We start from the raw sequence: 25,891 nt of genomic DNA on the forward strand, positions 1-25,891 counted from the left end.
CTGATGTGCTTTGAGATCATTTAGAATCCACTTGTCACTGCATATCCATACATACGTTTCTCTGACTGGTCAGCTTTTTCAGTTCTGGCCTTATGAGTGTGGCCCAGTTTTTCACATTTTGTGTTCCTGTTTACAAGTATAAAAGACAGGAGGTGGAGCTGGAGGTAGCAGAGCTGAAGATGTTGAGGTTTTTGTTGGGAGTGACGACGATGGACAGGATTAGAAACGAGTTTATTAGAGGGACAGCACATGTAGGACGTTTTGGGGACAAAGTAAGTGAGAAGCAGGAGCAAGAGATTGCTGAGGATGGAGCTGCCAGGAAGGAGGAAAAGAGGAAGGTCAAGGAGGAGGTTTATAGATGTAGTGAGGGAAGACATGCAGGTAATTGGGTTGAAAGTGGCAGATGTAGAGGACAGGGGGGGTATGGAGACGAATGATCCGCTGTGGCGCCCCTAATGGGTGCAGCCGAAAGAAGAAGAAGTGTTCATGTTTACAAGTATGTTTACTGGTTTAATGTTTACTATTTTGTGTTTCGCGAATCTGTCTTGTATTGTCTTTGTCTTTTGTCTGCACTTACTTTAATCCTCAGCTCTGTGTTCTATATGTAGCTCGATGTTGTTTTATGCAGCACCAGGGTTCTGGAGAAACGTTGTCTCTTGTGACTGTGTACTGCGTGTACTGCCTTAACAAAATTTTAGCATTTCTAAAACCAGAGCTGGTGCTTCTCCCACCCTTGTAGTCTATAATAACACAAAGGCCTTCTTTAAGTCTGGTTCATCTCAAGGTTTCTTCCTCATGTTGTCTCAGGAAAATTGTCAGCACTGCTCTTGGCTTACTCATTTGTGTTGGATTTATAAATGTAAAATTGATATCTGTATTTTCATATTAAAAGTGTTATTAAAATTGTGAATTGAATTGAATAAAAACTAGGTTCTCTCATTCAGTAGTTTGTCAGCACTTCATTTTAAGATGTCAGCATTTATATTAAGAGCTGATTTAGTCAAGTCAAGTCAAGTCAAGTCAAATCAAGTCAAGTCAAGAGGCTTTTATTGTCATTTCTACTATACACAGTGGTACACAGTACACAGTAAAAACGAGACAACGTTCCTCCGGAACCCTGGTGCCACACTAAACAACAACATAGAGCTACAACACAACACAAGCTACATAAAGTGCATCGAGTGCAACCTATTGCAAACAGTGCAGACGAAAAACAGTACAGACAGACAGTACAGACAGACAACACAAGACAAGACACAAAACCTGAGATAGCGCCAACCAGTAAACCTACTGTACTACTCTGAATGTACAGTACTGTGCGAGGAGAACTGTAAAAACATTACCCGGGAGTGAATATAAACAGACACAGTGTTTTTTTTATCAGTGATTCATCAGTTGAACTGTAGGTAGTAAACCGGGGTCTTTGCATGGACCTCACTTTTTACTCAGAACACCTTCGTTTTCATTATCTGGTTTTTGGTCATCATCAAAACATGTGCTTATGTAAGCAGTCACAAATGAATTGCGATGATGAGTCTTGATAAATTGGCCCTTGTGGCAGTTTAGCTGTCAGTTTGAATCACAGTCAACTCTTTGTATACCATTTCACCAACTGAGGGCCAGACACTGATTTAATTTGTTTTAGTGGTGCTACTTACAAACTGGACGTGACTGTTTTAAAGTTGGTCATAATCCTTTCACCCAGCAGCAAAATGTTTTTTTTTTTCAGCATTCATCTTTTCATGTCGACAGCTAGAACTACATTAACATTATAAGTCATAAGGTACTGTATATACACACTGCTTGCTCTTATAACCTGTACTCTTCTGAGAACGCTTTCCACTAGATTTCAGAGCGTCGACTGTGGGGATTTGTGCTCAATCAGCCACGAGAGCATAAGTGAGGTTGAGCGGTGATGTTGCTTGAGGAGGTCTGGTCTGGCACTCAGTCAGCATTCCAAATCAATATGAACGTGTTTTATGATGTTGAAGTCAAAGCTCTGTGCAGGCCACCTGAGTCTTTCCACTCCATTATCAAACTGAAAGTTAGAGTAGAAGTGCCTAATGTGTTCTGTCATTAAAACCAACTTTTAAAAGAAAGTCCAGGGTTTTAATCAGTAAAAAGAAACTTACTATAAATATTTAAACCATGAGCCTAATATTTAAACAACTGGATTATGCTTATGAAGAAATTTCTTAGGTTTGACTCCTCCTAGTAGTCTGCATTCTCTGCACACCATTCGGATCACTGAGATGCAAAGCAGCATGCTTTACATATTATTGAACCGACATCTATTACAAGTCGTCTGATGTTGCATTTTGCATGAGGAACAGCTCGCAGCTGCTAGATGTGTGTCGTTTCACTCTCTCAATTCGTCACATTTTTATTTTTTTTTATCACATTTCTTTTTGTCTCTGAAAATTTAAGAAGCCCTGGTATTGACCAGCCCCTCTTTGTGTATACAAATCAGAGATCGCAGGTTCTGTATGTGTCGGCTAATCTGTTACTCCTGCAGTGAATTTCAGTTTTATCCAATGCCTGTATATACGTATGTGTTTGCTCTAACAGAGAAAAAGACGAGAAGACAGGTTTTGACATTGAGAACTTATTACTACGTGGATGCACTGTCAGAAATACAGCTCATGCATCAGGGATAGTGGTGTATGCAGGTATAGTCATGTTATTGTACACTCATCTGCTGTATCATCCATCTTTTTGTCAAATCAGTAATAGTCAAATCATTGTTAAAACAATAGTAGAAATGCGTACTCTTATTGTGTCATTTTTGTCAGAATTTATTGATGCCACGTTCGGTAATCTTCATATTATTAGTAGTATCGGTATTGATTTAGAAAATAATTTTATTGGTGTATCTCTTGCTAATGAAGTAGGAAAAAGGAAAAACCTGTGCATGTTATACAAATTAGACACGGTTCTTCAGCGACACAGGTTTCATCATTTTATTCAGTGTTAATAAAGGTTTTTCCTGATTGTAGGCCATGAGACAAAGTCCATGTTAAACAATGACAAGCCGAGGTACAAACGTAGCAAGCTGGAGAGAAAGATGAACATGGACGTGCTTCTGTGTCTGCTTCTGCTCTTCTGTATGTGTCTCATCGGAGCCACAGGTAAGTAGGAAGAAGGAGGTCTTCTGCTTAAAGATGCCATGCACACACACACACACACACACACACACACACACACACACACACACACACACGTGACACCCTTCACATTTTAGCGATGATTTTATTATATGTGCTCAAGGGACAATACTGTGGAAAAAAACTTATTTTATAGTAGTCAATGTGCAGCTTCTATAGGGGTACAGATTACCAGTACCAGCAGCACTCATGCAGCCCCAGACCATGATGCTACCACCACCATGCTTGACTGTAGGCAAGACACAATTTGCTCGGTTCTTCTCACCAGGGTGTGGCCACACATCTTAGTCTCATCAGACCACAGGACAGGGTTCCAGTAATTCATGTTCTTGGACTGTTTGTGGATTTCCTTGTGAACATCTTCAGAATCTTCTGGGACGATGGAGATGCAAACCGACCTGTTGTAGTGTGCAGTGTATGGTCTGAGCACTGACACGCGGACCTTACACTTCTGCAACCTCTAAAGCAATGCTGCAGCACACGTGTCTGTGTTTTGAAGCAGCTTCTGCATCTGACACACAAGACGAGGACTCGACTTCTTTGATGAACCCTTGCGAGGGCTGTTCCGAGTGAAACCCGCGTTGGAAAACCTCTGTATGACCCTGACCACTGTACTGTAACCCAAGTTACAGATCCTTTTATAGCCTTGGCATCTTTGTGAAGAGCAACAATTTTACATATCAAATCCTCACAGAGACTTTGCCATGAGGTGCCATGTTGAACATCCAGTGTTTAGTATGAGAGAATTGGACTTAAAGCACCACATTTGAACTGCTCTAATCGAAGATACACAAATGTGTATGGTTCTGTCAAGCAAACCAAAACATGAACATGATGAATAGGACGTGTGACTTTGCACAGTTACACAAAGTACAGATGTTATCACTGAGGGTGTACTCACTTTTGTTGCCAGCTATTTAGACAATAATTTCTGTATGTTCAGTTATTTTTAGAGGAAAGTAAATCTGCTATACAAACTGCACATTGACTCTAAAATATATCCATGTTTTATTTCTATAGTATTGTCCCTTGAGAAGATGCTAAAATAGTTGCTGAAATGTGTACTCAGGTGTACTCACTTTTGTAAGATACTATACACACTCTATTCTTTTTTATATAAGTAAAGTAAAATAACATTCCTTCCCCCTAACTGAAAAAAAAACCTAGGTACGTAAAGAAGCGTGTAACGTTACACACCGAATATACATAACTAGTGCACTTGGATGCCGTGTGGTTAACTGAAATGTAAAAAAAAAATAATAATAATAAAAAAAATACACAAAAAATTCACTCAATCCAAACCTTACAAAAAGGTTCTGTGTTGATACACAAAGGAAGCCACGGTCGATGTTATATTTCAATCTTGCCTGAGCTTTCACAGCATGACAGATGATCCCACAGCAGATGTAGACAGAAAGAGCTGTTATGACCTTGTGAAGAATCTGCTTCTCCTCCTCCTTATATAAGGCAGAACTTCGAGAAAACTACTCATTAAATAAACTTATTTATAAAAGTATCTTAAAAAAGTACAAAATTAATATCTCTACATTTCTAATTTTTTCTTTTGTTCTCAAAGGTCATATCTATTGGTTGGAGTCTTTCCCTACTGTACCAATCTACTTTATTCCTGAAAGTGATGGGAGTTTTATCCAACCATTGCAGGCAGGGATCTACATGTTCCTTACCATGATTATCCTACTGCAGGTAAAAGCTTTTATAATTCTCAAAATGATATATGACACACAAACACACACACACACACTGTCTGTTCAACTTTTAACTGTCTCGTTTAAATGATACATAGGAGCAAATGGCCTAAACCCATTTGTGTCAGCAGTGACAAACAAAATTACTGCAGTAAAAAAGTACAGATATTGTTTTAAATAGTTTCAATGTTAAAAAAAAGTGACTCGCTCTCCAGGGTCTCCAGACTGTCATTTTTCACTGCGGACAGTTGCCACTATGGCATCACTAAACTCTGAATGTTGAGAAAAAAAGGTTGGCAAGCTATCAATCAAAACCATTTTTTGTACACAATCATATCTATTTATACTTCGATGCACCTACAATGCACAAAATCCATCAATTGTTACAGCAGCAATGGGCTAGGTGGTCACGAAGCAAATTATAAGAATTACCTCTCTGTCCAGGTGATGATTCCAATTTCGCTCTACCTGTCCATTGAGCTGGTGAAGATCGGTCAGGTGTTCTTCATCACTCAAGACTTAGACCTGTATGATGAGGAGCAAGACTCCCGCGTCCAGTGCCGTGCTCTTAATATCACAGAGGACCTCGGGCAGATCCAATATGTCTTCTCAGACAAGACAGGGACTCTGACTGAGAACAAAATGGTGTTCCGCCGCTGCACTATAATGGGAACGGAATTCCCTCATGAGGATAATGGTGAGTTTAGGGCAACTGCACTAGTTCTGGGATGGTTTCCCCCAAAAATACACAAACAACATACTATTTTATTCTATAATCGCCTGGTCCTGCTGATGACATGGTCCTTTTTTTGCAGCAACCCGATTGGCTGTTCTGGCAGGAGTAACTGATCAAGATGAAGATGTTATTTACGAGCAAATTAGACAGTCTTCTCTTTTTTCTCTGGAGGAGGTCCAGGAATACCCAACAGGAGACAGAGTGAACTCTAGCACTTCTGCCAGGAGCAGATTTCAAAGGCCAAGGGTCATAACTCCTGGAATTTTTGCATTCAGCAGCCCACTGGTGAGATATTTTGGCAGTACTTCTAAATTTGCATTGGACTGCTTTTGGACTTTTTTCTCAGACACTATGATACAGATTTGGCATAGATACCTGAAAACCTGAAAACTTGTCATAGTCAAGCACCTGCATTTGTTCACCTAAAGTCCTACCTGGAAAGAAAGTAAGTGCTTAGTAGGTTATGTGGTACTGCCACCATTTTCTAGATGCTAATGCTGCAATGTTGCAATGAAAATTTGAATCAATTTATCTTTCACTTCATTAGAACTAATAACAAGGTCAAATGAAAAGTACAGCGGACAGAAACATAAAGGGTGATTATTAAGGTGTTTTGGACCTTGGGTCATAGTGATTTCAGGCTGGGTATGTTTCAATAGTGGCAACAGTACAGGCTAATCTGGCAATGCTATCATCTGGCATCACTTTTATAAAAGATTTCAGCAAAGACATTTTCATCTAGTATTATTCCACAACTAGACTGCTTGTCTAGTCTCTATTTGTAAGTTAATCCATATGTCCCTCGTAGGTTGACATGTAAAGAAGTAAATGCCGAACTCGCAAACATCCCGAACCATCTAGGGATGTACCAGTGCCAATGGGATCCCACTAAATGTGTGGAGTTTTGACATTGGACCTCCCGGAGTGTTTAAAGGCTCTAGCATGGAGAAGCTGGTGTTGGATCTGTGATGATCACAAATGTTATTTATTTATTTTTTAATTTTTATTTTTATATTTTTTAAGTTTATTTAGCTTCAAAACCCTTCTACAAAAACTGACATAATGTCTTACAATGTAGGCAATGGCCAAACAATTAATTTATGTTCTGAAATAAATACAATAAAAATAGATCAAATACAGGTGACTATACAAATTTTTGTGTTGCCTGAAAAGCAAAATAATAAACATGTCTGCTCGGTGGTCAGATCATTCCCCAGTGAGGCGTGGCAGGGGACTAAATCAATAACACTATTTTTTTAGCAGATTAAGCAGGGGTACCCTGTGGAGAGGATCTGCAGTGAACTGTAGTTATATTACAGTTAGTGGCAGGTGCAGATGAGATGAGGTGAGATGGCATCAAACAGGAGCGAACAGACCGCCAATGTCTCGTCCCCGTAAGTGGACAGATCCAGCATGCAGATGGCCGGCCAGCTTGGTGTGAGAAAGAAACAGAGAAATGCTGGCTCCATTGCTCTTGATGTCTGTTCACTGACATATGGGCCTGCTGAGGTGCATTAAACATGGCCTACTGCTTTCCCATAGCCCACCACTCTTTCCCACCGCTCCCCCCTATCCCAACACACCTTCCTCTCATTCCATTTTACGATGTCCACCATGGGGATGCGTATGATATCATGCTTAGGGTGGGTAATTGTCAGCATGTGTGTGTGTGTTGTGCCATGGTTTACCACTAAGGGTTTTGGCTTGTTGTTTTGGTTAACAGGAAACCGAGGTGGTTCCAGACCAGACATTGCTTCAGCTAGTAGAAGATGCTGAGTGTGGGAGGAAGAATGCACACTACCTGGAGTTCTTCCTGGCTTTAGCCATCTGCAACACTGTCGTGGTTTCAACAAAAGCAGCCCAGAGAAAAAGGGTAGGAGAAGTGGTCATGTTAACCTTGCCTCTCCTGCAAAGGACAGTATTCTGTTTTCATGAACTGAGTCACAGCACAAAAACAGCCTTGATGTCAAAATAATAGCACTAATAGTGCACCATGCAGAATGACTCCTCCTGGAAGCAGAGTGTATGTGTCTCCAACCCTGATGCCTCCTAGATATTATTATGGCTTGTATGACTAATCCTACTCTATCTACTTTGAAACAGCCCAGTGCTGTTGTGAAAAATGAGGACATTTATGTGCATACAAGCTGCAATAGATCTGTACTGGTTGTAGGCTATTAGAACTTTTGCTTCTTAGGCCAAAGGTGGTTCCTTGCTTGCAGTCTCAGTCTTTAGCTTTGTGAACATAATAGAATGATTTTAGAAAGCTGATTCGTCATCTTATTTTCAGTCGATCATCAGAAACCAACAACAAAACATTTTGTCAAAGGAGTCAATGTTTGTTCTTGGTCCTTAATACAATTCAAAGAAACCAAACAACTCAATATGGTTAGCAATGGTACAAAAAAAGAGTTTGTATTGGGGGGCAGAAAAGCTATATTTTAACAACAATGACAGGAGTAATGTGTAAAAAAAAAACTTGTTACCAATTAAATATCAATTAGTTCCCAATTGGCAATATTTAGAACTCCACTGGTGGAGCTTATCTAATGATAATAATTGAGTGGTTTATGCATTGGAAAATAGATTATTAGACTATGGTCACTAGTAAATTGCATGAGTTAATAAGAGTATTTCAGATGTTTTACTTTCTTTTTTTTTAATTGTTACAGTGAACTGATTTCATGTTAAAGAACAGTGGATCAGACTGCTTTACAAGGATAAATTATGATTTTTAAGTCATAGGATAACATTTATGATTACTTTTGATTTATATTTTACAGTTACATCAAATGTGTTTTAGTTAAATGATCATTCAACATTTACAGCATTTGGTAAACGAGACTTATACAACTGAGCAATTGAGCGTTAAGGGCTTTGCTCAGGGACCCAGCACTGGTGGCTTGGCAGTGGTGGGACATGAACACACTTCTGTATGATGCAATACCTGAACCAATGAGTTACTACCTTCTAAAAATTGTAAATATTATGTCCAATGATGAATACAAAAATGTGTATAGTAAACAAACAGCGTTTTTTTTACTTAGTTGTTGCCATATCATTACTTAGTATACTTAATAGGTATTGGCGTCACCAATTGGGCTTTGAAGGAATCACCATCGAATTTAATTACATTCACGGCATTTGGCCGAAGTCCTTATACAGAGCAATTTATAATTATCTCATTAATACAACTGAGCAGTTCAGTGTTTAAGGCCTTGCTCAAGGGCCCAGCAATGGCAGCATAGTGGTGGTGGGATTTGAACCTTCTGATCAGAAATCCCACATCTCAATCTGTGAGCTACCCCCTAAATTACTTCCTTATTTTTTTCCCCCTAATTTTTGCATTTTAATTTAATTATTCCCAGATTATATCGTCAACATAAACCTACTTTTCTTCCTTCCAGGCCAAAAGTCGACATAGATCTACTAGCTCCAGAAGTTCACTTGACTTTATGGAGGGCCTGATAAGTCAAGTAACATCTCTTGGAAAGGTGATCACACGCAAGAGAAGAGCGTTCTCTGAGCCAATGGACCTCATGGAAATTCCTGAACAGGATCTTCCTGGTTTTTATGGGTCTATGGAAAGCCTTAATGAAGGAGGGAGCAGTTTTGCCAGGCCAGGGTCTGGAAGCAACCTGTCTGTAATAGATGATGTTTGCTATGAGGCCCAGAGTCCAGATGAAGCAGCTTTGGTGCATGCAGCTAAGGCTTACGGCTTCACCTTAAAGGAACGGACACCTGACCGTGTAACCGTACAGCTGCCTCAAGGAAAGCTACTGACGTTTGCCGTGTTGGATGTTTTGGCTTTTGACTCAACCCGAAGGAGGATGTCCATAATAGTGCGTCATCCTGAAAACGATGAGATTGTAATGTATACTAAAGGAGCAGACTCTGGCATCATGGAGCGACTGCAGAATTCCTTCGAAGGTAGAATCCAAAAGCAAACAAGGTTTAGCAAGCCATTTTTAATCATTGTATATGACACTAGGAAACCAAATCAACAAATTTATTCTTGCTTGAATTCCCCTAGCCAAATCACACCTGAAAAGCGAGAGTAGAAATAATGCATCTGAGATTCAGACGGACCTTGATATGTACGCCAGAGACGGTTTGCGGACTTTGTGTTTCACAAGAAAGGTACATTTTGCCGTTATTCCATTTGTTTTGGATACTGCATTGAGTTGTTAGGGTGGTAGTCATGGTGTATCATTTTCAACATACAGTTTAAAATGATGTATTACTGTTGAATCATTTTGTACCCAATCAAATTGCCAACCCCAGAGTTTCTCATTACATTTATTTGTCCCAAATAAGATATCATATCTCAAACCTTTCCAACCATGAGTGATTTCTGACGAGATATTCAAAATGTGCATTGTCTCTCCTTTCAATATTATTAATTTTCTCTCCATTCTCACTTTCTACTCTTTAAGGTTGTAAGTGACCATGACTATAAAAGCTGGTTAACTATGAGAAAGGAAGCCATGTCAGCCATAGAGAATAAAGAAGAACTACTGAGGGAGACTGCGGCATACATGGAAAATAACCTCACTCTGCTGGGTAAAATAAAACTAAGAATAATAAAAAAAAAAAAAAAAGAATCAATACTAACGTTTGACATATAATAGTAAACAGTGAATATAATAGCAATAAAAAAAAATGTTGCGTCAACTTTGTTGACAATATGATTCATTTATCCTTTGATCCATAATTTATGGATTGGGTACAAATAAAATGTTAATTTGTAAAAGACATTCGCATTTGCACATTTCAAGAATGTTTAACATTAAAAACATATGCAAACAGGAGCCACTGGAATTGAGGACCGCCTTCAGGAAAATGTTCCAGAAACAATACAGGCCTTGAGAGAGGCAGGAATCAAAGTATGGGTCCTGACTGGGGACAAACTCGAGACGGCCGTCAACATTGCCTACTCCTGCAAGCTGCTAGACCATAATGACCTGGTGTTCACTTTTAAAATGACGAACAAGGTATTAAACTCAATGTCCCTTTGATCCCAGTTTTGTGTGTATTGATTAGCCATCGTTGCATGTTCAGATGCTCAATGTAGTCATATTTTAAGTAATGTAAAAGTGTCTCTAACCTAAAAGTACTCCATCATCCTGTTAGTTTCTATGTCAGGGTACATCACTGCCTCAGAGAGAAGCATAGACAAAAACACTTGTGTGTGCTGAAAGTGAAACTCATGAATGAGGGGTTGAATTGAATTTCTAAGTGGGGCAGGTGACACTTTTCGTCACTCTCAGCCCTCAGGGCTTGAGCTCCATGAAATCCACCGTCAAACATTTACAACATCGCTTCAAACAAGCAGTGATTTGACAGGCATGCAGCTGCTTTATGCATTTGTCTCTGTCCCCAAGCCCTATTTTGAGACAGTAGGTCGGAAGTAAATTTTCAAATGTGGAAAGCTTGTTTGACTGCGTCGTAATCTCATTTCTACAGTGCCGAGGAGGAGAGGAGAGCGCTTCCCTTTGCACAAAATCTTATTCTGCCCTTGTTATATTTGTTTAGTGGGGTGCTGCAGCTAGCTTTGAGCAAGCAATAAACAAGAAAAGAAATAACATAGCTGACACAGTATCTAATGAATTTACCGTTTCACTGGATAACTATTGCTTGAAATGGCAAAGACTTAAAACTACTATGAGTTTGGCTCAAAATATGAGCATGAAATTCATGATAAGTTGCATCATCTGCATACCTTTCCAAATGCCACTGTGTTTAGGCTACTATGATTGAACTAAAGACATCTTTTATTATTTAAAAAAAAAATTTGAGAAAAATAATATAATATAAATAAACTAAAATACAATAATAATAATGTTTTTCCTTCCCGTGGGCTCACCACCTGCAGGAGGGACCGTAAGGGACGGTGCTGTGAGGATTGGGCAGCAGTCGAAGGCGGGGGCCTGCTTAGACTGCTGCCCCCGCGACCAGAATTACGGATAAGCGGGAGAAAATGAATGAATGAATGAATGAATAATGTTTTTCATTAGGTCCCCTGGCGGTCTAGTAGTTAGGATGCAGCGCTCTCACCGCTGCGGCCCGGGTTCGATCCCCGGTCAGGGAACCAGCCACTATTAGTGCCGGTCCCAAGCCCGGATAAATGGGGAGGGTTGCATTAGGAAGAGCATCCAGCGTAAAAACATGTGCCAAATCAAACATGCGGATGATCCGCTGTGGCGACCCCTAACGGGAGAAGCCGAAAGAACGTATAATGATGTTTTTCATTAACAAGCCCAACTAACCCTAAAGTTTCACTGTGCTAAAATATTCCACATTGTAATATAATCATATATTATTCTAATCTAAAGTTTATTAACATCTTAGCTTAGCTTGACATTTTTTCTAATTGTTTGCTACAATTTTGTGTAAATCCAGTAGATTAGCAATTAATTAGCAATGCACCATACCTATAAAACTGAAATAAAGACTATAACAAATGGTAAATTGTAAAACCTCTAAAATTACATGAACCTCATTGTATTTATATCTTTTGGCTGTGAATCATTATATGGTGGCCTCAAATGACGTTAATTTGTTGCCATCCAAATACAGTCTGTTCACTTCTTGGTTTCCATCTTTGTGGCCGCAGTTTGAGGTGTCTATGGGTGTGATAGAAGACTATCTGCATACGTTTCGGCCATAGTGCATTTGCTATGTGCGAATAAGGAATTTTCTCATTTGGGCTGCGAGGTTCATTATACGTTTTTCTAATCCTGAATCCTCAGCAATTTTGGTTTATGTAAAGGTAAAGCAAAGCCACGTTCCGTTGCTATAATTTGGTAGAAAATGATACCACAGTATAATGGGGATAATAATGATGATGAAGTATGGTTTCACACTGATTACATGTGAATTTAAAATCAAGGGGAAAAAATTTTAATGTACAAAGTAATGTTTAGAAGCTGTTCTCAAAAGCTGTTCTCAAAAGCTGTTCTCAAAATCTGTTCTTAATAGCTGTTCTCAAAAGCTGTTCTTAATAGCTTTTCTCAAAAGCTGTTTTTAATAGCTGTTCTCAAAAGCTGTTCTCAATAGCTGTTCTTAATAGCTGTTCTCAAAAGCTGTTCTCAAAATCTGTTCTTAATAGCTGTTCTCAAAAACTGTTCTCAATAGCTGTTCTCAATAACTGTTCTCAATAGCTGTTCTCAATAGGTGTTCATAAAAGCTGTTCTCAATAGGTGTTCTCAAAAGCTGTTCTCAAAGTGTTCTCAATAGCTGTTCTCAAAAGGTGTTCTCAATAAGTGTTCATAAAAGCTGTTCTCAATAGGTGTTCATAAAAGCTGTTCTCAATAGGTGTTCTCAAAAGCTGTTCTCAATAGGTGTTCTCAAAAGCTGTTCTCAATAGGTGTTCTCAAAAGGTGTTCATAAAAGCTGTTCTCAATAGGTTTTCTCAAAAGCTGTTCTCAAAAGGTGTTCTCAATAGGTGTTCATAAAAGCTGTTCTCAATAGGTGTTCTCAAAAGCTGTTCTTAATAGGTGTTCTCAAAAGCTGTTCTCAATAGGTGTTCTCAAAAGCTGTTCTTAATAGGTGTTCTCAAAAGCTGTTCTCAATACCTGATCTCAATAGCTGTTCTCAATAGCTGTTCTCAATAGCTGTTCTCAAAAGGTGTTCTCAATAGGTGTTCATAAAAGCTGTTCTCAATAGGTGTTCTCAAAAGCTGTTCTCAATAGGTGTTCTCAATAGGTGTTCTCAATAGCTGTTCTCAATAGCTGTTCTCAATAGCTGTTCTCAAAAGCTGTTCTCAAAAGGTGTTCTCAATAGGTGTTCATAAAAGCTGTTCTCAATAGCTGTTCTCAAAAGCTGTTTTTAGAAGCTGTTCTCATTCAACTGCCTCCTTCACACTGATTTCCAATACAACGATTTTAAAGGGGGAAAAAAGGCTTTATTTGGCTCTTTGTGGGGAAAAAATAAGTTAAAATGATATTTGAATGTTGTTTAGATGTCATCCCTGACAGACAAGGAAAAAGGAAAACTCACCGACTTTTAAATGAACAGTTAAATTAAACCCAAGGTCATTTCATTTAGTTAAAATCAAACCTAGAAAAGATCCACATTAATAGGCATAAATCATTCACTACAGTTCCTGCACTGGGCCTTAGCGTTAGCTAAGTTGTGTATAAGTAAAGTCTTACAAAATCTACTTAAAGTATCCAGAAACTTTCAGAGACATTGCTTTACTTTTATAAATAGCCATAAATGACCAAATATGGATTTATATGTAGTGGTGCCCACAGAACCCTGTAAAGGTCAGAGCTGAGCAAGCTGAAAATACATAAAAACACTTCCTGTAAAAAGTAATGCAATTTAATCACAGCGTTGCCAGAACATGATTTAAAGCCGAACAGTCAAAGTGAACACTAGTTAGTCGTCTTACTAATAAACAGACACAGATTTAGGAGCCCTAATAGGGTGCATAGGTTTTTTTTTTCTTATTTAAAAATGCTTAAATAAACGTTTCTGAATTAATGTGCACTAACCCTATATGTTATTATGGAACAGCCATAAATAAAACCTCAATCACATAAGCTCCTGGTGTCTGCCTTTTCTCGATCTGAATGATGTGATGTACGACAGGACGTCTGTAAGAACATGCTGAATGGAGCTTTAAGCGAGATGCCCCGCTTTCTGGATGAGATGCCCAGAATTGGGTTGGTGATTGACGGTCAAACCCTGGGTCTTCTCCTGGATGACGATCTGCAGGCACAGTTCTTGGAGTTATGCCAACACAGCCGCTCTGTGCTGTGCTGCAGAGCAACACCCCTGCAAAAGAGCACAGTTGTCACGCTGCTACGCGACAGGCTCAAGGTCATGACTCTTGCTATAGGTAACACGTTTGGCCTTTTTATGTGGAATTTGGGATCATGTTAGGTTTCCACTTTTACTTTTACGGTATGTGCAGGTTTGATAGCACTGTTGTTTTTTTTAATGCGATGACTTCATTTGTTCTGCTCCGTTAGGTGATGGTGCCAATGACGTAAACATGATTCAAGCAGCAGATGTCGGTGTGGGAATATCGGGCCAGGAAGGCATGCAGGTTTGTGTTCTATCTTCCAGACGCTTCAGTAGGTATTTTCAGACATGTCGCTAATAGGATAAAATGACTTATATAATTCACTGATTCATTATTGGATGATATGGAACATTTTTTTTCTTCTGTTTACTGGTTGTGTCTGGGTGTGTGTGTATTTTAAAGGCTGTCATGGCCAGTGATTTTGCAATATCTCGCTTCAAACACCTGAAGAAGCTTCTCTTGGTTCACGGTCACTCCTGTTACACACGGCTGGCAAACATGATCATCTATTTCTTCTACAAGAATGTGGTAAATATCACAGTGACAGCAAGCTTTGTGTGGAAGCCACTGTAAATGTGAAGATGTGTTCTATTTCTAGTGCCCAGTTCTGAAATCTTTTTATTTATTTACTCATTTTTCGTTATGAAATATCCGGAGATCCGAGAGCCACAGCCTGCATATGATGTATTCTTTCTTTTTTTTCATTTTAAAATAAAACTGGGGGGAAAAAAATAAAGGAACTGTTGTTCCTAAAACAGGAAAATTATTGTTATTATATTTTTTTTTAAAGCCTACTACACTACATTTTGGTGTTTACAGGGTCTACCCAAAAGCAAAAATAATCTCTGGAACCTTATTCCATTTTCATAATAGATTTGATAGGAGCAACATTTGCCGGAATACATTTTAGGTGATGTAAATATTCTCTGTGTTATTCTTGAAATATTTCCAGCTGTTGTAGCTCAGCTGCCTTATTATTTCCTGTGCATTCTGAGATGCATTTCTGCTCGACTTGGTTATAAAGAGTGTTTCCGTAGCCTTCCTGTCAGCTCAAACGAGTCTGGCCATGCTTCTCTGAATTCTCAGCTAAGCTAAGACTTCTCTGCAAACAAAGCATTTCCACCTGCAGAACTAACACTCATTAGACAGTTTTTGCTGACTTGTTTGTTTTTTTTTTGGCCTGTTCTGAGAAGGCTGCTTTACATGAAAATCCCGGGAGCTCTCTGAAATTCTCAAAACAGCCTGTCTGGCCTTAACAACCACGCCATCGCCATCAAAGTCAGTGAGATCCCACTTTTTCCACATTAATGCGTTTGATGTGAACATTAACCGAAGATCTTGACCTGTATCTGCATTCTATGTGTTGTGCTCTTGCCACATGAGTGGCTGATCAGATAATTGCATAACTAAGCAGGATAGAGCACAAGATACCTAGCTTTCTATGCATGTGCTATTTAAACATTACAGCAGCTGGAATGGTGAGAATTTTAGTGTCATTGTAGTGTATAGTTCTCCTACTCATTACCTTCTCGCAGTTTGACATTCAATCCATCGTCCTTTCAGGCTTATGTCAACCTCCTGTTCTGGTACCAGTTCTTCTGCGGCTTCTCTGGCACAGCCATGATTGACTACTGGTTCATGATTTTCTTCAACCTCTTATTCACATCCTCTCCACCTATCATGTTTGGCATCATGGACAGAGAGGTTTCTGCTCACATGCTCCTCAACTTGCCTGAACTCTATAAAAAAGGGCAGCATGCTGGGGTGAGTCCTAAAATACACACAATTTAATTATTGGGACACACAGTCACGGTTTACTGAGGCTGCGGGATATAGATTGTATATTCCATTACGATTTGTAATGTATAGCTCTAATGACACATCTGTCAGCGCTTGACATTTCCGTGTCAGAGTAACGACACTACGTCCGATGAATACTTTATTCCACCAGCGCTTTTAGCACAACCTCATCAACTTTCTCTCATGAATTTGCATCACATATGTCACATAAACAGCCACTTGTAGCACAAAGGGTGAGGAATGTATCGGAAACAATGTAGTTGAATCATATCAGCTAGCTAACTAGAGTAAAGTGATGAATCTGTCGTGTACAGTTGGCGCTGCGAATTAAACAGGAAACCAGATTTTATAATTGTGCAATATCAGGCATTCTGGTTCCCCGTTTTCCCTACTAAAGCGCTTTGTCTGCTATTTTCTCACTTCATAAAAGGGAAATTGCATCAGATTATAATACCTTCTGGGCAAATTCTGCTCCTGGAGTCTACAGTCGTGTTGACTCACGCTTTCAAGGGCTTATCTAACAAGCTTCAATTTAACAGTTTCAGAAGTAAATAAACAGCCCTTAAGTTGGAGGAGAATCAACAAGGGTATATTGAAAACAGTGCTAAAAGGTGTTGAATTAAGCACAACGTTGCCTCCTGTTATTACCAAACCAATTACAGGGTTGGTCAAAACACATGAGAATATGCGACTGTTTACCTGATACCATTATACTAAACTACTTACAGCAGAGACCAGGATACAACTAAGGGGTTAAGGGGCCTTGCTTAAAGACTCAATCGTGAAAGATTGGTGTTGCTACCCTTTTAATCAATAGCACAGTAATACAATGTAGTTCAGTACCTTAAGCACTGAGCTGCCGTGTTGCACTTGCACACAAACCAAAATATTATACTCTAGTAAAAGTTCTATTACTTTAATGAAATTCTACTGAGGTAAAAGTAAAATATAGACCTTAAAAAATAAAAAAGTACTTTTTCATGTAGGTGTTCCTAAAAAATTGAACATATTTACCAATTAAACGTTTATGGGATTTATTTTTTAAAGTAATGCAATAGCGCATTGAAAAATAACCAGTGATTCAAAAATATAAAAACACTAAAAATATATCGCACAAAACTGTAAGATGAATTCGAAGTGACCATAATTGGACACAAAATCCTGTTTGCTGTGCATATTTTTTCTTTGTACATATGTTTTTTTTCCCAATTTTTGAGCATGAATTTCCAAATTGTGCAGTTAGAGTTTTATGTAAATCAGGAGGGTTGGCTTGAGCGTCCTCATTGGTCCACTAGTGCTGCTCACACAGCTAATCAGGAAGCTGATATCACTCGAATGTGACTCAAATAACTCGTGTGCGGAACTCATACCGGTGCCATTTATAGAATGTTGGGAACAGTCTTATATATTGAACTGCATAAAATCATGTTTTATTAAAAAAAATACATTAATTTATTCTATTTGACCTGAAAATCACATTGAGGTGTGTCTCAGTAGTTTAGGTGTTAGAAGGGTGAAAGTTTAAAGACCTAGCATGACCGAGCTGTCACTCCTGAACCCCTAAGCAGGCACTAGCAAAACAATATGGCACTAGCAAAAGCCCAAAAGACTTATTAGGCACTATGTCACTTTATTTTGGTCGTTAAATGTAATTTTACCCCTAACATATATAGTTCTCTCTTACATATTCTTTCATTTTGATGCATGTTGTAAGGTGTATATATTTGTACTAATTGAACACGTGAGCTGGCGAATGCCGGACAATCACAGGTTATTAAACAAATATATTGTTAGTGGGTGACAGGATTTTGACACGGATTTTGGCTTGGGTTCAGTTTGTTTAGAAAAATTCACAACAATTTGTGTATATTCACAGGATTTGTTACCCACTAACAATATATTTACGTTCATTTACTTGTTATTGCCATTCTGATGCTGATTCTGATTCAAGAGCGGTGAAAAAGAAAAAGAAAATCGCACAGAAAACATTGTCAAATTGACAGGTTTTGCGCAATATATTTTTTTTAACATTCACTTGTGGATAAAAAAGATTCATGCTTATTATTTTTCAATCCTGAATAAGTACAAGAACAATCACTTTAACATTCACACATTTGTTTATTTTGGTCATATCACTGTTTATAATCAAACAGGTGATTTTTAATGGAACATATTAGCATTAGCATAATAACAGCAGGTTCCTAGCTTTAACCAACATTAGCATTATGTCATACAACAACGTTTTTTTTTACTCATTTTAGCAAATGAGAGTGTTTATAAGATGCTAGTTTGGTTTCTGGACAAACTCAGCTTACTATTGCCTTCTTTTGAAACCAAAGTAATCACATTAATATGGTGAGGTGTCCCTTTATTTCCTTCCAGTTCAACTTCAGGAACAATTTGATGGGGTTTTGTTTTCATCTGGGTCTCTGCTTCTGTCTGACTTGTCTGTCTCTTGTCTTCATCTGGGATTTTCAATAATGAATGTGACGTAAAATGTAGTAAAGTACAATACACAAAACATACTTATGTAAAAATAAAACAGCAGATTTTTAACAACTACTCTGTGACAGTAACAAGTAAATGTAATCCTTTACTTTCCACATATGATTAATAAAATGATTCATATACATACATGATTCATATATAGAATTGAGGTTTTATGAAAGGACCTGATAAATAAATCTTGCAGCTTTTGGATACTACACGTGTCACAAGTTTTTATTGTATATAAAATGTGTGTATTTTCATTTGTGTCCAGTTATTTAGATTTTTTGCCACATAATTTATTTGCCATAAAATCTGTTTCATACTAGATGTTATTCAGACAATGTGTGGGGTTTTTTTTTGGTTCATTTAAATTAATTCACATTCGTCTTTACATTATTAAGTGAAGTACTGACTTGTTTGTGCATAATGGAAAATATACTGTGCCACGAGACTCTTTTATTCCTTTATTTTTAGGGATACAGTCGTACAACTTTCTGGATAGCTATTCTAGATGCCTTTTATCAGAGTCTTGTTTGCTTCTTTGTCCCATACTGGGTAAGTCAGGGTTTTTTTTGGTGGTGTTCTTTGTGCTTTGGTTTCCTTTCAATGATTTCAATGCAATATCTTTCATTTTCTTAACATTGGCACTGTTGTACATTTTACAGACATACGCAGGCTCTGATATTGGCATTTTCTCTCTTGGAACCCCAATGAATACGGTGTCTTTGTTCACAATCCTGCTTCACCTGGCAATTGAGATCAAGAGTTGGGTGAGTGTCAACAAAGATCAAATAAAGATTTTGGTGTTAAATACCTCACTCTGGCATCCTTCAGAATGCAGAGGTCTTTCTTTCGTTCTTGTTACAGTTACACCTTGTTAAACTTGTTGAAAGATTTGCTAATTAGCTGATGAAATAATGAACAGTACAGACTAGAGGTCTATCCAAATTATTCTGCTTTGTCATTACTGATAGCCAAGCTTAATCAAGTTGGCCAGCTGCTTACCTATTAATTACTGGTGCCAATAATTTTTTTCTTTTATATACGGCTGCTATTAGACAGTGGTACACTGGGTGATCATGGTGGGCAGTGTCTTGGTGTTTTTCGTCATGACTTTGGTATTCAGCGCTCTCTGCATCAGCTGTAACCCCCCCTCAGACCCATACTGGATCATGCAGCAGCAAATGAACGACCCTGTTTTCTACCTGGTCTGCATTTTAACCACCGTTGTAGCACTGCTGCCAAGGTAATTTTCATTCTAATGTTGTTCACTATTTATGCTAACAATCTGAGAGCATGGTAAGTTCACAAGGTTCCTACTTATTATTATTTTTTCATACAGATTTGGAAAAAAGCCAATATTCTCCTCCGAATTATTTATTTCTTTATTCTCCTCTGAATCTATTTTCTGTTGGGCCTCGGGTTTTATTTTTTTAATGTGGCAAACTAACAGACAATGTGTTTTAAATGAGTATAAATACAGATATGAATATGAGATACACAATTCATTCATCTTACCAGAATGTTTTGCACAGGGATACAAATATGTGTGCATTTTCCTTTCACGTGAATGTAAGCATTATACATTAACAAGTTTGATCTGTATTCATTCATTATAAACGCTTGATCAGGACTGCTGTTTAAATTAGGCTACTAGTTAATTTATAGTGGCCATGCTCCTAATAAAGATGCAACTATTTGGAGCACTAAACACATACAGGCACAGACAGTTTCCTTGTCCAACACCACTCATGAGAACTTTCCTTTTTTGCAGGTTCACACTGCATGCCCTGAGAGGGACGCTAGTGCCCTGTGATCACCTTAAGGCGAGGCAGATAGACCAGCTGCCTCCTGACCAGCGGGAAATGTGGCTCAGAGAGTGGAGGAGCCTCAAGGAACTGTGTAGCTCCTACACCAGCTTGTCTACCTCCAAACGTAGACATTCAGATGCAGCTATAGTCCAGGAGGCTGCTTAATGCTTTTGCACTCTCGCAAAAAAATTTAACATACAGGAGAATAGGAGCCCAAGAACTGGTTTGTTTCTGATGACAATTTTATGTTTTGGCAAATTTAAACTTTTGCCCAAAGCCAAGTGTGAAAGGGCAAACTTTCATAGACCTCTCATATTTACGCAAAAATTATATATTTGAATGCAGTCTTAACAGTATTGTGAATTAGCCCCAATCAGAGAAATAACCTGAACAGCTTGGAGCCATGCTGATTCCAAGCATATCTCCAAGATTCTTTCAAGTCCTGGGAGAAGGTTCAGACTATTATGCTGCACATTCCATGCCGACCGATCAATGCACCACCCACAGTTTCTCAGCAAAACACCTTGAAATGAGCTGCTTTTTTGGATTTGGTGATCTGAAGTGGCGTTGGCTTCCCTGTGAGAAACCTACTTTCACTGTAAGAAACCTCATTTGTATTCAGAGGCGCTTGAAGCTGCTCATGAAATAATTGAGGATTGCAGATGTTACATAATATCTTGGTATTTTCAGTTCATGAATCCATGTTGACAGCATGCTGGGCTTGATGGTGAGAGACAGAAACCAAACTACTGCAGCATGATTTAGATTCGTCTCAGATTTCTGTTATAGTGCTCGATTCTGTATGATTTAACATTACATTCGACCAGATCACGTGTTTGTGTGTGTAAACTTACGTATGCGTACGAATACAAACACCATCTAATTGTATCTCTGGCATGTCTCTGCCGCTCCTCTTTCTTCAAGGAGACAGCGATGATTGGACACAAATGGTCACATAGTGAGATAAAGCGGAGTAAATCTCAGTCTTCTCTTCCACCTTTTGCTTAAGTGCCCTCTGTAGCTGACGCTTGCAATAAAATGGGTCCAGGAGTGATTCGATTTGGAGAGCTCGTTGCATTTTTATGTAATGATGTCACAGACTGAATTAGTGAAACATTTTTGCCATCTTGTGTTGGACTGTTGAATTGCAAACTGTATATATACACAAGAGACAGAAGAAAGAGTACAAGATGGATGATGTTTCAATGTCAATATGACGGCTTTGCAAAAATATACCGCAGAGTTTGTATATTTCAACTGGTCCGTCAAACATGGTCACACACACACACACACACACACACACACACACACACACACACACACACACACACACTATATATATATATATATATATATATATATATATATATATATATATATATATATATATATATATATATATACGTATATATAACAGTATAGTATAAATGTAAACACTATTTATATTTCCCATTTTTATGTTTTTTTTCCTCAAACGTACAATACTGCAGCGTCACATAATTTTTTAACTGATTCCATTAATACAGTTGAGCTTATTGGCTTTGCAAGAAGTGTCACATAAACATATGTGCATTGTTGTGACACTCTGTATAATAACAAATCCAGAACTTTAATAACCCATAATTAATGAGCATTTACCTCTAAAATAAAATGTTACGCCAAAGTTATTTAACAATTAGAAATCAAGACAAGCCCCGAGTCATGCAACAGAACTGTAAATAGTTTGAGACAAAGAGCATAATATATAAAAAAAACAAGTTCAATTTCGGTGCAGAAAACATACACAAGCCCACACCTCTGTTTAAGGCTGAAAATAAAGCATACCCGTATTCTTTTTCCCCAGGTTGTCCTCCATAAATAATTTACTGCCAATATCTCCAGTCTTTCAATTCAGTGAAAGTGTAGTCTAAATGCATGAAAGAGCTTCTGAATCTCTGAAACCTCATTTAATAGAAAATGAGATCACATTTTTCCCCCCTGAACATGCTTTAACAATAACATTTGTCCAATAAAAAAAAAAATCTGTCCATACAGTATATATAAGAAGAGAAGTCAAAGCCAGAGGCGTTTAATTTTTTATAACTTGTTCTTACCTTGTAAGGAAATTGATGTGTTTATTGTGATTGAACTCCCCCCAAAAAAATTTATCTTCAAGACTTTTAATAATCGACATTGCAGCAAAAAGCAGCATTGCTAAGTTTATACTTATTGATCAAGACAACAGTGACCAGGATTGTATTGGGAAGAAACCTTGAGAGGAACCAGACAATTCATTTCAACTGGATACTGCAGACCTAAAAATTACTTGTGAAAATAAAGACCAAGAGACTCATGCTGGAGAGGCCTTTAATGTTATTTCAATTTATAGTATCACTCAGATGTCATTTCCAGACGTTTTTCCTGACCGTTGTCACCCCTGGCTTTTTCATTATAGATCTAAATCCCCATATGACTTTCTGTAACAATGCTGCATGCTATTGTGTATTTATCATTCGCTTTCAGGGAGGGATTTTTTTGTGTATTTGTTACACAAATTGTGCTCTGTGTGAGACAAATGTGCATCTTCTCACTCTTGACGTCTCACTCTCACTCAATACAGTCTTCTTCTTCTTCTTCTTCCGGCTTCTCCCATTAGGGGTCGCCACAGCGGATCATCTGTCTCCATACCACCCTGTCCTCTACATCTGCCTCTTTCACACCAACTACCTGCATGTCTTCCCTCACCACATCCATGAACCTCCTCCTTGGCCTTCCTCAGCATTCTCCTACCAATATAACTCATGTCCCTCCTCTGCACATGTCCAAACCATCTCAATCTCGCCTCCCTCACCTTGTCTGGTCTATTATTATTACATTTTGTGTCATTTGCTGTTTTTCTTTTAAAAACCTATAGCTTTACTAGAAAACATGGTGCATTCAAAGTGTTCAGACACCGTGGATATCGTCCAAAAGGCTCAACAAAGCTCCCTAAATGTACATTGCACTCTCCCAAACTGAGGAATGAGAAAAGACTCTGTCATAACGGTCCAAAAAATATCAGCTCAGGAGTATAGCTGTCAAGGCCTGGGGCTTAAAATCCCTCTTGTACAGGAAGAAGTAGATGAGGATATTATGAAAGTAGTGTATCAACATATTGCAGCTGCTCCTCCTAATGTTGAAATGCTGCCATGGTCGAGTTCATACACACAATGCTAATGTGCAGCTGCTTCAGGTGCACCTCCTACTCAGAGGAGTCTCGTGTATATTATAATATACATTCATAAGTTAGTCCATGCAAACTGTACAAAGTGAGTTGTATTAAATCATCCGCTTCCGAGTTCATTTCTAACTAAATGAGATCTACATAACTGCAAGATGGAGCGATGATGACGGACAAATGAGTTCATTTAGACTGGAAACTGTAGTCGAGCCAAGGCACGAGGAAGATTTATCGCATGGAAGACCTCAGGTGACAAGCCTCTTATAATTAAAGTCTTTAGACACTTTTCAAATAATCAGTACCCTTGAAGTGGAGCGTGTCATTCTGCTATACAGATTTTGCTATACAGATTCTGCCATGTGACAGTAGAAGACATTTATGTCATGAGGGTCAATTACTACAACAGCTGCACGTCTCCTAATGATCCATCAAGTCGATTTCATCACAATGTAACAGGGTCCCTGTGCACAGGATAACGGAGAACCAAAAAATGGATATGAAGCAAACCACAATAGATATACAAGCAGATGTTAATCACTCAGATTATGTAGATAATCTCAAATCCAGATGTGGTTGGATTTCGTTTTTTTCCACAAGTGATTTCATTTGTAGCTGACAAAAATTACTCACTTATTTACTTCAATTAAAACTTTCTTTCAAGTTTTCCCGTTAGGGGTCGCCACAGCCGATCATCCGTATTCATTTGATTCGGCAGGTTTTTACCCTGGATGCCCTTCCTAACGCAACCCTCCCTATTGATCCGGGCTTGGGCCCGGCACTAAGAGTGCACTGGCTTGTGCAACCCTAATGGCTGGGGTTGGTTCCCTGACCGAGGATCAATTAATCTCCCAAAATAGGTGACACAGCCTTTACAGACTCCAAAACCCAACCCAGCTGGAGACATAAGAGATTTTGAAGCACTTTATCATCCAAAAGTTCCAATTCCTCCCATTCTCATTCAGGTGCATTATCGGTAGAAGAATGCTGAGGATGGAGCCACCAGAAAGGAGGAAGAGAAGGCAGCCAAAGAGGAGGTTTATGGATGTGCTGAGGGAAGACATGCAGGTGGTTGGTTTAAATGAGGTAGATGTAGAGGACAGGGTGATATGAAGACGGATAATCCGCTGTGGCGACCCTCAACAAGAGCAACAGAAAGAGGAAGAAGATATATCAAATGATCCGAAGAAGTAATTTGTGGAAATGGAGAAAGCCTGCTTACGGGGAGTCAAAGCTGTTTGTAAATGAAGAGAGCTGTATTCAAGTTAATACTTTGAATATTTTCAGGAATTGATAAGCAGAATGAATTTTATAAAAAATTGTATAAGATGTTTAAGCAGTTGGGCACAGAATATAGTGTTGGTGAACACTTTTAAAAACATTTACCGTATTTTTCGGACTATAAGCCGCTATTTTTTTTCCCACGTTTTGAACCTTGTGGCTTAAACAACAAAGCGGCTAATTTATGAATTTTTCCTGGGTTTTTTCCGGTTCCACAAACTTCAAGCCAAAAAACTGAGCGACATAACATTCGAACGGAATCGGAAAAAAAAACGCACCTCACCTGTGTTCTGAGCTGCACGGCATCGGGAGATAAAGCGTTTTTTCAAAACGCACGACGATGCCAAAAGAAAAACTCTCGAGAGAAATAGTTTCCAAAACTCGTGCTTTTTTATTTTTCTTGGCAACAGCGTTACAGGTTAGACAAAGAAACTTAGAAATGAGCATCAGAAAATAATAAGGACATATTCCTCGGTCTTGAACACACGCAGTAATAGCGGAAAAATGCTGTGCCGGTCTTTTCCCTAAATACCGATATGCTCCTAAAGGAAGCGCAACATATTTCACCCATTACACCGTGTGTAATGTGTCTTTCGTTAAAGCCTGTGTAAAGTTCATTAGTGTAGACACCTGCGGCTTATAGACAGGTGCGGCTTATTTATGTTAAAAATAAAAATATTTGTAAAATTCAGTGGGTGCGGCTTATATATGGGTGCGCTTTATAGTCTGGAAATTACGGTACACAAAAGACCACCCAAAAAGCAGCCAAACAAGGTGATGAAATGTATATTTATCTCGATCCAGGAGAACGAATATAATGCATATATAGACATATCCAGCTTTCTTTAGGTGAATATGCAAATCCTACTGAGTACAAATAACTTACAAAAAA

General features: G+C 38.5%; 1 protein-coding gene across 4 annotated transcripts in view; it reads left to right on the top strand.

Moving 5' to 3' along the window:
- Positions 1-21,579, top strand: part of atp10b (ATPase phospholipid transporting 10B) — a 40,366-nt gene extending 18,787 nt beyond the window's left edge. For 3 of the 4 annotated variants that reach the window (XM_083546941.1, XM_083546943.1, XM_083546942.1), the window contains exons 4-21: positions 2,569-2,669; positions 2,997-3,128; positions 4,741-4,868; positions 5,315-5,567; positions 5,686-5,891; positions 7,330-7,479; positions 9,014-9,536; positions 9,640-9,746; positions 10,043-10,169; positions 10,416-10,600; positions 14,205-14,454; positions 14,588-14,664; positions 14,824-14,949; positions 15,985-16,185; positions 19,186-19,266; positions 19,377-19,481; positions 19,770-19,957; positions 20,486-21,579. In XM_083546941.1, coding sequence (XP_083403067.1) covers positions 2,569-2,669; positions 2,997-3,128; positions 4,741-4,868; positions 5,315-5,567; positions 5,686-5,891; positions 7,330-7,479; positions 9,014-9,536; positions 9,640-9,746; positions 10,043-10,169; positions 10,416-10,600; positions 14,205-14,454; positions 14,588-14,664; positions 14,824-14,949; positions 15,985-16,185; positions 19,186-19,266; positions 19,377-19,481; positions 19,770-19,957; positions 20,486-20,687 — 3,142 coding nt within the window. In that variant the 3' untranslated portion in view covers positions 20,688-21,579. Of the gene's footprint in view, positions 1-2,568; positions 2,670-2,996; positions 3,129-4,740; positions 4,869-5,314; positions 5,568-5,685; positions 5,892-7,329; positions 7,480-9,013; positions 9,537-9,639; positions 9,747-10,042; positions 10,170-10,415; positions 10,601-14,204; positions 14,455-14,587; positions 14,665-14,823; positions 14,950-15,240; positions 15,332-15,984; positions 16,186-19,185; positions 19,267-19,376; positions 19,482-19,769; positions 19,958-20,485 lie in introns of those variants that run through there. The other variant, XM_083546944.1, reaches the window with a different exon arrangement.
- The last annotated feature ends 4,312 nt before the right edge of the window (positions 21,580-25,891 follow it).

Source organism: Silurus aristotelis, assembly GCF_946808225.1.
Source record: "Silurus aristotelis genome assembly, chromosome: 7".
Lineage (NCBI taxonomy): Eukaryota > Metazoa > Chordata > Actinopteri > Siluriformes > Siluridae > Silurus > Silurus aristotelis.